We start from the raw sequence: 15340 nt of genomic DNA, 5'->3' as shown, positions 1-15340 counted from the left end.
TAATCTTTTTTGTTAATTTAATTTTCCATAAAAGTGGTTTACTCAAACACTTGATTGTAAAGGGAAAACATACATCATGTAGGTACATGTTAAATATGATTGAAGCAAAAATTTAATCAGATCGTTCTTTATATACATTTTAAGGATATTTAACATTTCTATTGAACGCAATTAGAATGAATAAAAAAAGTATATTTATAAAAAGGAACAAAGAAAAAGTTATGGCACCGTCGCTAATGAATTGTGGTTTGTCTTGTACACATGATATTAAGTGCCAAAAACGGTAATTGTTGTTATATCTAAAATCGTTCAACATCTGCTATGTATAAACATTGTACAACACAAATATATAAATAAAAATTAAGTATATGAGCAAATATGTAACTTACATCTTAAAAACAACATTAAACACTATCATTTATAACTATATTGCACAAAAACATTAAAATCTTTTTTGTTTTGTAAAGAATTGTACATTCAGAAGATATAATGGAATTTTCACTTTGTTTACCCAACAAGTTGTATTTTGATATTTTAATAACTAGCCTACGACATCGATATTATTTAAACAAATTTATTGTTGGGGTAAATAACGTGACGTTCCAACGTGTACATCACACAACTCAACAAAAAGTTGACAAATTCAAATACACTTACTTAAATTCCCTAGTGTTACATGAAAATATTGCAAAAAATCACAAGATGTGTTAAAAATAGGAACAGTATAAAAATCTCATCATCCGAAATGAAAGAATGGCAATTTGGTAGTCTGATAATAATGACCAACGTGTTAAGGTGTACCAACAAGATTTTTAAACCAAACTTTCTAATATGACTTTGTAGTTAAAATTCATACTAAGATGGTCCATAAATCGAAACAAACGTGTTAGGCCTAAAATATTTGAAACTGTAAAGTCAATTCATAGAATGACTTAATTTAATGCAACCACTTTATTATAATTTAACTACAAATTCACTAAAAAGAAGAACTATTCTAACATGTAGTGGATAATTCTTTTAAATTCGATAAGTCTCAGCAAATACATTAAAAAGCAGACTATCGATATTTTTGCACGAACACTTATTCGTTTCGATGGATAATTTTACTGCGCATCAACTGATTATCTCAAAGTTCGTTTCTTGAAATTATTCGAGAAAAAATATCGATACATAGATGAAATGACCGAAAATGTGAAAATTAGATATAGTGATTACACATTATTCTTAAATATATTTTATATTAAGAGAGCTAAAAACATGTCAATAGTACTTTATCATAAACAGTCAAATGTAAATATTAAATTTCCAAAATTGTTTATCTTTTTTATGAACGAAACTTTCCAGTTCCAGCTCACACACTGACTGAAAATAAGTCTATTTTGAAAATGATACCGCGCCTTGTTTGCGCTCAATATGTTCATACTGCCAATGTGCAAGTGCTACGGGGAAGTTTCTCCCACAAAAAATCAAACTTTTGTAAAAATGTTATCTTAAAGCAACGTGCGATTTCTATCATTAAATGTTTGTAAACTATTACGTTCATCCTAAGTATAAAAATGATTTTTTTTCTAAGAGGGAAATGACAGAAATTATAGTAAGCAGTATTCAATTAGGGAAGTGTGTAGGACACTCTATAAGAGTGATAACTTCGATATTTGAATAATACTATAAAATTGCCATGCAGCAGTGCGCTAATAACCGTACGGTAAATAAGTACTGTACCCCTACTTAAACCTTAATGTAATTATAAGGCAGTAGTATAAGTCAAGACTTTTTAATAATTGAGGAAACAAAGCAATAATTTACAAATATAAAATAATCCTCGCACCATACAATTTCCTAGCCTAAAATATTTATCAGTTTTAAGTTCTGATTGTGGTGTAAATAAATAACTTAAATCCCCAATAAATATGTTTTGTTTCACTATAATGTTTTGGCTAAGTATCCTTACATCTTATCAATTATAGTTAGGTTTGGTGTGCTGCAAAGCTGCCGCTTTCAGTTATGGTTGAATGGTTGCTATTCCTTACCAACCTTTCAAAATGGCAAGCCTAGAAATATATCATAGAAGGCAATCTATAAATTTATTCCATACAATGTAACTCCCTACACCTCATCGCCTTTGAATTTGGGCTGGAAAAAGGGGCCGACTTGTGTAACAATTATCTAAGTTTGTGTAACAAATACCATAAAATGCAAACAATGATCAGAATTGCACGTAAAGTGTGGACATTATATGGAATAATAGGTTGGTAACATATAATTGTGATAGAGAAACTACGCTATCTAATGTAAAACAATAAGAATCAATATAAAATTCAAAAATATCAGAATCACACATCACCACAAATAGAATTCACAGTAAACATAGTTTATATATATTATGAATGCTCGATGAAAATTATGGCGTACTGTTCTATTTATGCGAACTGAAGCCAAAAGCAGCACCTCCAGAACCACCACTGCGATGAAAGTGGACATTCTGCCATTTGTTGTCCCTTTTGTGCCACACTCGGCTCTCTTCAGACTGGTGAGTGTGCGCTTGTCCATGCCTACAATCAAATTAATTAATCTTTTTTCCATCTCTTCGAATGCTTACTTGTCCATGTACTGTGTTAGTCGCACATACGCGATGCAGGCTGCGTCCTCCCCCAACAAGTGAACGTGGGGGTTCAGAATTGTGGTGTTGACTGCCTTGCAGTTTTTGCCTAGAACTGAAAGTGCGAAATTGAGGGGGTACACGGCGGCGTTTCCTTATTTAACAACAAAAATAAAATAAAATTGAAAACTTTTTTTCCTTCTTTGATGCACTGGCGATGAAACTGGTAATTTTCTGGGTTTTGAACTTTACTCTGCGAATCCAAACCAGAAAACGGCCAAAATTTACGAAAAAGCGTCATTTACCATCAAAATAGGCGAATTATTCTACGAATTTTGCAGATTTCGTGAAAATTTCTGATGTTTTTTCACGATTTGGCCGTTGAATCTTCATAAAAACTGTTAGTTTTCTAGATTTCGAGCTCTACTCTGCGAATCCAACTTTCAAAGTAGGCATAATGATTATTATTGTAGGCCAAAAAAACCGTTTTTGATGCATTCTTTCAGTTGTAGACTACAGTCGCGGTCAAAATATTTTGGACGTCATTTTTTTGACATTTTAAAAATTTGAGTGTAGTCTATGCATTACTGTCAATTTGACATGTGAAACTTAAGCAATTTTGTCAAAAGCGACAGTAATATTGATGTAAATAAAGGGTGCTTTACACTTTATGACAATCAAATTATTTTGGACGTCAAAACCGCGACTGTACTTCTAAGTATAGTAGTTTACTTATTTTCTTTTACTATTAAATGCATCCGCAATCTATCAATTTACAAAATGGTCGTTACATGTAGGTACAGATTACCCCTAGTAGGTTAATAGTTAATAAGCGCCTATTATTGGTAGTTACAATAACGCCCTTCTACTGTCGGAATTTTGCAACTTTTTAACTCCGCCCTCATAAACAAAAGAAAATTTGCAATTTATCGTGAGATTTTCCATTAGAACTATTGGGCTAAAAGGTAGGTGGAATTTAACACTTGTCCCACTTTATTTTGTTCCTCACTGTAAAATATGAAATTGAAATTAAGTTCTGCGGCACACGTGTTGTCGCATCGTAAATATAAACACTTCCCAACTGTATAAACAATGTGAACAAATTGATCGAAGTACCCACCATTATCGAAATAGAATTTATGGAAATCCATTCCTTCCACCAAGTTGCCCATAGCTTCTGGTTCGAAAGCAGTCAGATGAGGATCGCATATCTTCCTTTAAATTGAATAAAATTATGTTGAATGAAGAATTCGAGGGTGATACTCACGTATATGCTTCAAAGTCTCCCGTGTTAATTGCTTCAATTAGCTGTTCAGTCATTTTGATGATTTCTTGTCTACGAGCTGTGAAAATAAATAAAATATGAGAAAACTGGCCAGAGATGTGATGAAAAACACCAGTGACCATCAATACTAGAAGACGAACTATAAGGAGCACCAAGTACCACTGGTTTATACGTGGAAAGTACAGTTCATAGTATTTTTAAGGCATGCATAGTTAATCGAAAATAGAGGCCAATCAATGCAACCTTCGTCGTCGAAAATTTCTGGGTATGCACCAGCAAAATTTTCGACAGTTTGCTGCACATACAATAGGGAAATGAGGTAATAGATAGCGGTTAGTAAGAAAATAATTGTGAAAAAAGCATACCTGAACCTTGAGAATTTGTGGATAGTTGCGAATACGGCTTTTCTGGGCACACAATCCGTATTTCTACAATCGCAAATAAGCACTGTTAGTACTGCTTTTGCAGCTTGCATGCACGAAAATTAAATGCGACGGATTGCACCGTCAACATTTAGATTTTCTAATTTTGAGCAGCAAAAGCCATCAGTTTATTGTGGATCAAGTTTAGTGCCTACTGAAGAAGTTTACCTTCTTGTACTAATTGCTGGGCTATAAAATTTGTGTCGTACTCTCGACAATTTATTTACAGAACGGACAAGGATATTCTATGTCAAAATTCAAAATGCTGCCACCAAAAACTACCAGTTTATGGCTTACCGTCAATGTCAATCTCGCAGGAGTCGAGTCGTTGGTACGCCAAAATCGAATCTTCTGATCAGAAATTGTGCATGCGATTAAATTATGAAATAAAAGTTAACTTGAACCAAAAATGGGATTTTTGTGGTGAACCACCAAAACCGAGCTTGTTGAGCTTCAGAAGCGTCATTATTTATAAGGAAAATAATAAAATACAAACCTGACTCTGCGGTCGGACATCTGCCGTACTGAACGGTCGTTTCTACCCACTGTTCAGTGTCAACTCTGTTGTGTACAGAATCCAAATCTAAAGTGTGCAGAAACATGCATGCAAGCAATTAACACAAATGCAGAAATGAATGATTCTTATTAGATTAAGTTCGAATATCGTCAAAATTTCGTTCATGTTAGGATGTTATTGACACGCGAAGCACACAGTACCCTAACCTTGTACCCCTTGCAATAAAGCTTGGCCTAAATTAAGAGTATTGGGTCGTGGATTTGCGGCAGCGACAGAACTAGAAGGCGAACTTGAAGAGGGTGCTATTCTTGGCGATTGCGGAGGAGTTCCAGAGCCTAGTAGGTTTTAGAGTTAAACAAAGTTGAAGCACAAAAATAAGGTGTTTATTTCAACTAGTTACACAAAATACAAAAAATGTTTCCCGGGTTAGAAAAAGTGTACATACTCTCCCTTCGCTTGGTGGCCCCAAGAGCCGCCGCGAGGGCCGACATAGCGTCACCAAAACAACCAATTTTGCCAAATAGAATGTCACTTGGCACGGAATTTATTTATTGTCGGGGAAAAATGACGCGACAATAAACCAGCCCCGTTCATATAAAAATACTCGTCACTAGTCAAACTGTTGGCAACACTTTAGATGTTGTCACTACGCCAAATTTAACTGATGAGTCTGATCAATGCGGATTTAAGCTAATCAAGCTAAAATAGACTATTTATAGCTGACCGAAATTTACAACTTTACATGTCGGAATTTTACAAGAGATCTACGCATGCAGTCATTTCACTACACCAAAGACATATGCTAGGTATCTCCTACCCTAAAAATACAATCATGCAACGGCTATTAACTGTTACGTCAGACAGTGCATGTTTTGGGAAGTGTAAGTTCCTCTTTATTCGTCGCATCGGAACATTCCTCTCAGTTTAATGATACATTTGTTGATTTTTCGTAGAAATGTTCCATGCAGACAAGCAAATAACAGGCATCAAAGAGCTCTAAATTCGTGCTAGTGCGCATCATTTACATAATACAATGGTGCCCGAAAAATCCAAGGAGAATTTGGTAAAAGTCGAGCAATTAGTATAAGCTAAAGATTGTCATCATGGAGTTCATAAACGTTTCTTTCAACTGCATCATATCGTAACAATTTTACGTTTATATTTTAGTTTATTAAAATTTATAGTTACGATGCAGATCCCAACATGCCAACCAAAATTGTGGATTCTCTCAACCACAAGTTTGCACGCACGCAGTTTACATCATCTTGAGTTAGTTAAGCAGTTAGTGGTAAATTATTAAGCGCTTGGTTTTATGTAGCCGCTGAAATATTTATTTATTAAGTAGGTCTTACAAAATAATTGTTACGTATGATGCAGCGTTAAATATTATATTAAATAAATTACCTTCCGGATCTTTGGCTATAACGGTAGAACTGCGGTCGACTCCGCCCTTCTTATCCTCTGAGCGAAGCCCAGAACATAAATAGATTATCTAATATTCCCTTAAATTACATTAATTTATGTAGGTACACTTAGGTTCTAGATAATATCATTTATGTGCCCATAACAAAATCAAATGATAATACTGTGCGATGACAACTAGTGATATGTAAGATGCTTCAGAAAACTGTGCAAACAGACCAATCTGTGCGGAGAAATTGCGATCATTTTGTTTTGAATCAGTTCTTGTCCTGTTTTGTTTCTACTTAGTATGATGACCACCTTTCTATATTCTAATTTTATGGCAAGTTTGAGGACGTTAAAGTAATATTTTATGTGGTCATAAAACTTTACAAAATGCTATTGCATCAACTTTATTATTTACGGCGTTCATCGGAGATCAATAAATTTCGCTTTCCAGTTTATTTGCAACTTTAGACAGTATCTATCGCATTACCAACTTTGGTCGCACGTTTCATCTAGAAAGAAAAGATTATTCATTATTTAATCTGACTTTGGTGCTTTGTGCTTTTTGTGTGCAGCATGATTGCAAGAAGGATTTTTTGGCACACGTTTTCTCCATTAAAATTTTGGTTTTTCCAGTTTTTTTAACTGTTTTCAAATCGCTTAACTTCACCAAAAGTCACAGTTTTGTCCGAATGCCTCAGAAGTTCGTACTCCTTTTAAACTTACAGACCCTCCAGATGCTTTACATTCTTCGGATTCTTTAATTTTGTAAGGTTTCATTGACGTTAATGCAATTCTGAGGCAGATTTTGACTTTCTTCTGACGATCTACATTTTTTTTGTTGGCCGGTTCTCAATCCAGCTCAAGTAATTCCATAGTTTCTTGCATTTAAATTGCGAATTGGCTTCGAACAAAGACTTTATTACCGATGCACGTCACACATTTCGTTGTAACAGTAAAAAATTTCATTGAATCATGCACCTTGTTACAAACATGCCCAATAACATCAATTGGGGATCATTCACTTGCATAACAAAAAATGAAAAAGTGAATGTTGCAAAAAGTGAAAAAATTCTTAGTGTGACCCAACAAATTTCACGTTTTCTTTGGGTAAAATTTCTTGGGCCCATCGATTTCAACTTTGTGTTGTGTTAATAAAATATTTATTTAACACCATACATTACCGTAGTTTTATTAATCATTTATTATGACACATTTGTAAAGTTGTTATTTGTTAAAATATTAATTTAATATATTATGTATTTGGGTCGAGGAAGTTAGCTGAATTCGAGTTAGAATGTTATGTGGACTCGACTTTAAAGAGATCAATAATAGTTCTGATTTCATGAAAATACAGCGCATCTCGTGTTGTTACTCATCAAAACTTCACTTAGTTTGATTGCACTTGAGCATTCTTGGGAGAAGTCTGGATAACAACAAGACATACGTTAGTAATTTAACGTACACTAAAGTTCAAAAGTCTCGCATCCCTTCATTCGAGACGAACCAAATATTTTCAATTTTTTTATAAAAATTTGTATCTTTGTTAGATTTTCTGTTATGACGACGAAATTTAAGGAGGTTACTATTTCTAAAGTGTTCATTAATTGTGCTAAAGTGCAAAATTTTAGAACAACAAATAGAAATTTTAGAAAATTTAATTTCAGGACGAACCAAATATTTTCAGTTTTTTTTTAATTAAAATTCGTATTTTTATTAGTTTTTAAGTTATGACAATGAAATAATTTGGGGAGGTTACTATTTCTAAAGTGTTCATTAATTGTGCCAAAATTCAAAATTTAAGAACAAAAAGTAGAGATTTTAGAAAATTTAATTTTAAGACGAACCAAATATTTTCAACTTTCGTTTCTTAAAATTCGTATCTTCGTTAGTTTTTAAGGTATGACAATGAAATTTGGGGAGGTTACTACTTCTAAAGTGTTCATTATTTGAGCCAAATTAAAAAAAATTCGAACAAGAAATCGAGATTTTAGAAAATTTAATTTCTGGACGAACCAAATATTTTTAATTTTTTCTAATTAAAATTCGTATTTTTGTTAGTTTTTAAGTTATGACAATGAAATTTGGGGAGGTTACTACTTCTAAAGTGTTCATTATTTGAGCCAAATTAAAAAATTTTGGAACAAGAAATCGAGATTTTAGAAAATTTAATTTCTGGACGAACCAAATATTTTTAATTTTTTCTAATTAAAATTCGTATTTTTGTTAGTTTTTAAGTTATGACAATGAAATTTGGGGAGGTTACTATTTTTAAAGTGTTCATTAATTGTGCCAAAATACAAAATTTTTGAACAAGAAATAGAGATTTTAGAAAATTTAGTTTTAGGACGAACCAATATTTTTAACTTTTTTTAAATTAAAATTTTGAATCTTTACATTTTGCGAATGCTTATAAAGAGCCAGGGACCTCTTAATTCTTTTTTTAATGTTTATCATGGTTTTATAAAGGGGTGCAACACTCTTGAACAAAAGTATATTTTTAGAAATAATTATGGTGGATGCGCCGGGGTAGTAACCATTTTTTGCTATTAAACAAGTTGGCCAACAGTTTGATTTGCCCCAATCTCGATGTATTGATTGAGTTCAATAGTCTGAGGTAATTTCAAATCTTAATTACCGGTGTTACATCATAATAGAATGTTACGCCACATTACTAATTAATTTCGCTTATGTGTATTGCTCAGATTATGTAATGATAAAATTAATTAACTTGCGATTGTCAGCCATCACCAAACCCTAATAAAAAGAAGAAGCTTGTAAACGAACTTCAAAGGTGTAGGGCACTGAACTAGCATCAGTTTTTAATTTCCTTCAATTTCCAGACACGCAATGAGAAGCTATGATTACAATTTGACAGCAAACAGCGTATTAACTAACATTTAACGAAAAGTTATGTACATGAACAAGAACCGATGGAGTTAAAGTGGTTTGATTAGTATTTTAGTTCCACTTTAACACTTTTCTGGAGCACCTTGATGGTTTATGAAAGGCACCACAAATATACTTTTATGATCGTGATCTAATAGGCGGTTTTTAATTAAATAAACCAGTGGTATGTGGGATGAATGATCATCTATATTTACATGGGACTTGATACTTGCTGCAGAAACAAGAGTTTTTGGAGCAAATATGTTTTGCAGTGCACAGTTAAACAAAAAAGTGGTGTGAGACTAAAATTAGTTGTGTCACCTACCTTTTATATCATCGTCTTCGAGGGTTGTTGAACTGTCAGTTGATTCTTTGACTTGAGATCCATCTCCTTTTTTTACGATTATACTTCTACCTAAAATACAGGAGAAAATCAGTTGTGAAGTAGACGAAGATCATTTTCATTCAAACGAAATTTAATAAGCCAATTCAAAAAAAAACTCAAGAGTTTGCCAATTCAACTTTTTGTGGACTGTTTAAACATTAAATTCCCGACTTTTATTGAAACCTGTGCTTTGCAGTACCAACATAAAGTGTTACAGACATGTAAGAATAATTTCCCGTCGGGTTTCTTCACTTTATGTTGATATTACACAGTTGAGGGATGAAACAAATAAGCTTGATGTTGTTTGTGCACGAGGTGAGTATGAGTAGTGAAGAAACATTGGAAATCATTTGTAACGAGGAATATGTTTGAATAAACCAGAAAACTCATGCATGAAGCATTCAAATCACACATTCCCACATAACTTATTTGGTCTGAACAAAATCTACAATGATAATAATGGAATGACAACCAAATCAAGTTATGTTCAACAATTAGTAACAGCGATGATGATGTGGTAGGTTGATGCAGGTTGCAGTGTTCTTACCACATTCTAGTTGCATCAAGGTGAAGTGAAGTGAGGTAGGGTGACGCGAACAAGTCCGCCACAACCAACAAAACAAAGTTACCAACTACCCAATGCTCTATTCTAAATTATTATGCACAACTACTAGTGGTATAGCATGTGTAAGTTGGTTTAAAGACGATGGATATAACGCTCTCTTACTGCGTCAAACGTGAAGCTCAACAGCAGGAAGAAAAACGTGAAGCTTTCAGTGTGGATGTGTGATGTGTGATGTGTCAGCAAAAAAATAAATGTAATTAAACTATTCATACAAAATACTAGAGTACCAACAAAGTATTTACACTTTAAGTTTCTAACGAAAGAGACTAAGAGGGCACTGGTCTTTATGTATACAGAGCGGTTCAAAAAGTCTGTTCTTTGTTAGCCCGCGAGGTTGCATTTGTTTTTTTGCTGCTGCTCATGTGAATACTCTCCCGAGCCAACAAAAAATGACGTTACTTGGCCCACCGTGTATATGACTTTTGACCCCAACCCTTTTCGATTTGACTAAAAGTTTTTCATCTTTTTCTACTCTATGTCAACTGCCAATAAGTTAATTTTTGAAAAAGTTATAGCTATTTAAAAATACAAAAGCAATTTAATTCATAACTTTTTTTGGGTTAGGAACAAAAATGTGAAAAAATTCTGAGACCCTTTTTTTTATAGAGTAGAAAAAAGTAAAAAACTTTCAGCCAAATCAAAAAGGTCGGCGTCAAAAGTGGTCGATTTGGTATGGAATATCCCATATACATCTCTACAATTCTATCGTTTCTATGGAGGTCTGAGACAAACATGCCCAAAAGCTAACTGCATCTAAGTAGAAAGAAGATTCTTTACAGCTTAACATTGTTAAATTTACAGTGTCATGTAAAAAAATCTGTAGTGTAGTGAGTACCGAGTATAGTGGTGCCACAAAATTAATAAAGATTTAAAAGACAACATTTAGGAAACAGAATAAGTACTCGTTTATTCACAAGAGCATTTTACACACGTAAACATGTGTAAAAGTAATTAAGAGCAAGTGTGGGACAAATAGGTCATGTAATCCTTCAAAGTACTGTAATTTATCGAAAGTGAAACTGTTGTTTTACACTTACTTGAGAAATTACGTGTAGCCAACATAGTGGTGAGAATAGCGCCCTAGAAAAAACAAAATTACGTCACGTTTTGGTGAAGATCAACTCACCTTGAGCTTGCGCCGGGCGTTGAATTTTTTGAGACAGTCCACAGTTTCTTGTCGGTGGACGACAGAAGCAACACGTTCTCGTTGCTAAAAACCAAAGTTAAACACGAGCAGGATCATAAAATGGAAACTTACGCAAATCCATGGATGTTTTAAAGCTTCGGAGGCAGTAATTCTTTTTCCGGGATTAACAGTCAGCATTTGATTGATGAGGTTTTTCGCCTCTGGGGTGACGGTGTCCCATTCAGGGCTAGGGTACTACAATAAATATTTATTAATGGTGCTGCAAAAACGGCCGAAAACACAACAAACAAATTATGCTACACTGGGTTTAAGGCGCAAATGCCCTCAAGGTCACGAATTTGGTCCTGGTGCAAATTGGGGAGTTTTGGGGTACAAAAGACGATCGTGACAATTCTGTCAATGTAATGTGTCAAAATTCAATTTGTTTGTTACCGTTTTAACACAGCAGTAGTGTCTAGCGGAAATTTCTTTTCACTTGGAGTATCTTTACGGATTGGCACTAATTAATGACGGAATTTTGATACACACCAAATTTCATGTCAAAATTGGCAAGTGTCAAATTCTGGGGAAACAATGATGCCAACGTGTTATAGTGAGAGATTGAATGACAGAAAACACCCAGTTCTCGTAGGAATTTAGTGTTTTTAGTGTATTTTGTAGCATAATTTGCTGCCAACCTATATGTCAACTGTCCAATTTCCCAATCTCTCATCTTAAAATTTCTGTTTATCAAGATTCCAAATTTAAATAAAGAAAAAAAAACTGTCAAATTGGACACTTGCAACCTGAATCGGGTATACATTCAATTTTCGCCTAATCTTGAATTGAAAGCCTGATTTACACCCAAGAGTTTCCGAAAATTTACACAGGAGAGTGGACTGGTAGCAATGAGGTCTACTTTAGATTAAGTCGGCATGACTTATCACCATTTCCATTCTCGATACACGAAAGTAGCAAGTTTAAAACGTTTTTTTTCCATACAAGCGAACATATTGTAATGAATGCAGATTTATTTACAAGGGGTGCAGACTCTCATTAATTATTCAACAAAAAATAACATATCGCGGGTTTTTAAATTACAAGTTAAGTGTATAAAGAAGTACTTCATGAAGCTAAACAACTTAGGTCTACTTTCGTCGAAAAAAGAGTCGCTAAACTAATTTTCTTAAGAGCTAAATTAAATTACGCCCTTTCTTCCGACTATTCACGTGCGCTCTGCGAACAGAAAAATAACATAATTCAGACTTACGTCATATGCTCCTGCTTTAATTTGTGCGTATAACCGATGCTGGTCTTCATCCCAAAACGGAGGATAACCAACTAAAAGAATGTACAATATAACACCACACGCCCAAATATCCACCGGTTTGCCGTAAGGCTCCTTCTTGAGGACTTCCGGCGACAAGTATCCTGGCGTTCCTGCAAATCCGAACCACGCTTGTTGTTCTCCTTGCACTTCTATCGCAAGACCAAAATCTGCTAACTTCACGGCTGCACCTTTCGCTTTACTCGCTAAGAGGAGATTTTCAGGCTAAAATAACACCGAAATTACATTTCGAACTTGGAAAATTCACATTTTACCTTGAGATCTCTATGAACTACACCGTTTTGATGACAGTGATTTACTGACTCTAATATCTGTTGTATGCAGTGCGAAGCATCAGCTTCCGAATAAAACTCTCTCGCTACAATATCTTCGAATAATTCGCCACCCGTAACCCTGCAAGGAAACAATATTTTATTCGGTGCGGATAAAAGAAAACAGAAATGGACAGTTAATAAGAAAATACAAGAGATTTTCTTTTCGTAATTCACTTTGTCGAAACCCTTTTGATCTTGTACTAAACAGTATTTTTAAATTCACTTCTTTGTTGCTGTTTGTCTGGTTTAACCAGGTATTGTAAGTTTTATAGCTGTAAAAGCGAATTTAATTAGCCACTTAACTCTTTTGATTATTTTCTACGTATTTCGCTCCATTAAGACTGTTTTCCTGTCTGGAAAGTAAACAAGTCTATAAACGTGTGGGAGGTTATTATATTGGCCCTTAATGCGCCCAGATTGAAAACCAAATAAGATTAAAATTAAGTGCAGGTCAGGAAAATGGTCTTCAATTCGTGCGTTTAATAATAGAAATTAGATTTTCCATTGTGGAAGTCTCATTTAAATGTGAAAAGCGAACTTGTAAAACCATAAATCATTTTGCTATAATACCGGAAATGTGTGCACTGCACTGAAAATGAAGATGAAGATAAGAGGTCGGATTTTGCATCGATGTCAAACAAGTTAATTGTAATTTTTGCATATGAGATTAGCCCTTGAGCACATCCTTGTAAATATGGAAATAAGGGTGCAGACCCATGTGTTTTAACACAGCGTCAAAAGAAAATTTCTTTCACATATTACCACCAATTTAAGCACATTATTCAGTCCGGAGTGCGTTAAAATAGTCTTATATTGTCGGTATAATTTCATTACCACGTGAAAGACCCGCCGGCTGTAGTAATGATAAACTTCTGCAGAAGGACCGGAGAATTCGCTGGTTATAACTAAATTACCAAACTTCAAAAACTAAATTTGAGTAATTAACTACAGCATCCACTTTGTATGTTTGAGTTTCACCTATCTAACAACTTTACTCGCTTTTGTGGCTGAAAGAATTCGGGATATGCGTCCACTTTGTGAATTAATTCAAGTGGAAAACCCTATTCGGATTTTAAATCTCTCTCGCCACTTGCCTTCTTGGTTTATTTTATATTTCCGAATTCAGAAGTTTGGCTCAAAACTTTTCTTATTGTGCGCGTGAATTACAAGATAAGTTCGTTGAAATGAAGACGAAATGTCAAAGAATGGAGGTACAGACTCATGAATTTTGGGCCTTTGAAGTCGAGAATTTTTTTTCTCGAAGTGGAACAGTATTTTTAAAATTTAACTTTCTAAAAATGCCGAGTGAAAGAAGACCAATAACAACCGTTTAGATTCCTATAATCTCTACTAATAATGGTTATTAAAGTAACTATATCGAGCAATTTTATGATTATATCGCCGTTTAGCGCGTTTTACGATAGTAAACTTTCCACGGTCTATTATTCGGTCGAAGTATTACGTGCAACAGTGTAGTAAATTTTCAAATTTTGCGCCTCCGAGTCACATTTAAATTATCACTAGCAAGATGACTATTTCATTGAAATTGCGTGTGGAAGTTTTATTCCGTCTTTTCTACTTCTGATCCATGAATATCTAAAGCAAGGAGATAAAGAATGTCGTTTAAAGCAAATGGAAAAGAATTTAATCACTAAAAGCAGGAGACATTTCCATTTAATTGCGGTACAATAATTATCATGTCCTTTGAAGTAATTGTACATGTTCCGGGTAAATTTACTTAGCGCTAAAACTTGAGATGGATGAGTTTGTACATATGAAAATAAACAGTTTAAGAAACGTAATATTTACACTTGACTGCTTATGATGAAGTACTAATACCTTTCTAGAAGCGTCTAAATATAAAATAATTTCAAACACAATAAGTCATTTTAGTAAAATCGACTTGTTTACTCGTGAGTAATTGAAATGCATGTTTACACGGCAAATATTGAACGAGACCTTTATTCCTTTTCCAGGTTTTCTTGGGGTCTCTACTGTCCGTCAAAGAGTTTTTGTTCCAAGTCCAAGAAAAACAAAACTCATCCATTTCAGACCTCTTAAACTTGTTGATATAAAACCGGTAATTTTTTACCTCATATTTCGCGACAATAAAAAAGAGGCAATAAACTTGTTGCTTCCAAACTGCGAGGGTTAGTTTACACTTATTTGATAAACGAATAAAACCGTTCATTAGTTATAGCCTTAACCCTGTAACCGATGAAGCGCAACAATCAATTTTACGGACGCCCCATAGTAATATATCTTGGCTGCTGTTGATTTCCCAACTTCTTCCTATGAAAACTTCATCAATAAAATAACTATTTATTACCGACTAATTGTCAATAAGCTACACTGGAAGGATTCTCTTATTGAGATATAACCCCGGATCCTTTGAAAACCCAACACAGTCGCTACAGGATAAA

At 34.1% G+C, this 15340-nt stretch overlaps 1 protein-coding gene across 17 annotated transcripts in view; it reads right to left on the bottom strand.

Annotated features, from left to right (window-relative positions):
• Positions 1-94: 94 nt before the first annotated feature.
• Positions 95-15340, bottom strand: part of CaMKII (Calcium/calmodulin-dependent protein kinase II) — a 41120-nt gene continuing 25874 nt past the window's right edge. For 2 of the 17 annotated variants that reach the window (XM_088031253.1, XM_088031255.1), the window contains 14 exons: positions 12858-12996; positions 12526-12807; positions 11388-11510; positions 11256-11339; positions 11167-11209; positions 9445-9534; positions 6228-6284; positions 4803-4889; positions 4604-4657; positions 4250-4312; positions 3867-3942; positions 3720-3814; positions 2600-2714; positions 95-2552 (listed from right to left, as the gene is read on the bottom strand). In XM_088031253.1, coding sequence (XP_087887379.1) covers positions 2417-2552; positions 2600-2714; positions 3720-3814; positions 3867-3942; positions 4250-4312; positions 4604-4657; positions 4803-4889; positions 6228-6284; positions 9445-9534; positions 11167-11209; positions 11256-11339; positions 11388-11510; positions 12526-12807; positions 12858-12996 — 1444 coding nt within the window. In that variant the 3' untranslated portion in view covers positions 95-2416. Of the gene's footprint in view, positions 2553-2599; positions 2715-3719; positions 3815-3866; positions 3943-4249; positions 4313-4603; positions 4658-4802; positions 4890-5029; positions 5159-6227; positions 6285-9444; positions 9535-11166; positions 11210-11255; positions 11340-11387; positions 11511-12525; positions 12808-12857; positions 12997-15340 lie in introns of all 17 variants that reach the window. The other 15 variants (XM_088031258.1, XM_088031259.1, XM_088031262.1 and 12 more) reach the window with 11 other exon arrangements.

Source organism: Gnatocerus cornutus, chromosome 2, assembly GCF_029298725.1.
Source record: "Gnatocerus cornutus isolate USDA-ARS CGAHR chromosome 2, icGnaCorn1.1, whole genome shotgun sequence".
NCBI classification, from domain to species: Eukaryota; Metazoa; Arthropoda; class Insecta; order Coleoptera; family Tenebrionidae; genus Gnatocerus; species Gnatocerus cornutus.
The sequence above is the reverse complement of the archived record's forward strand: the minus strand, read 5'-3'. Positions and strand labels throughout refer to the sequence as shown.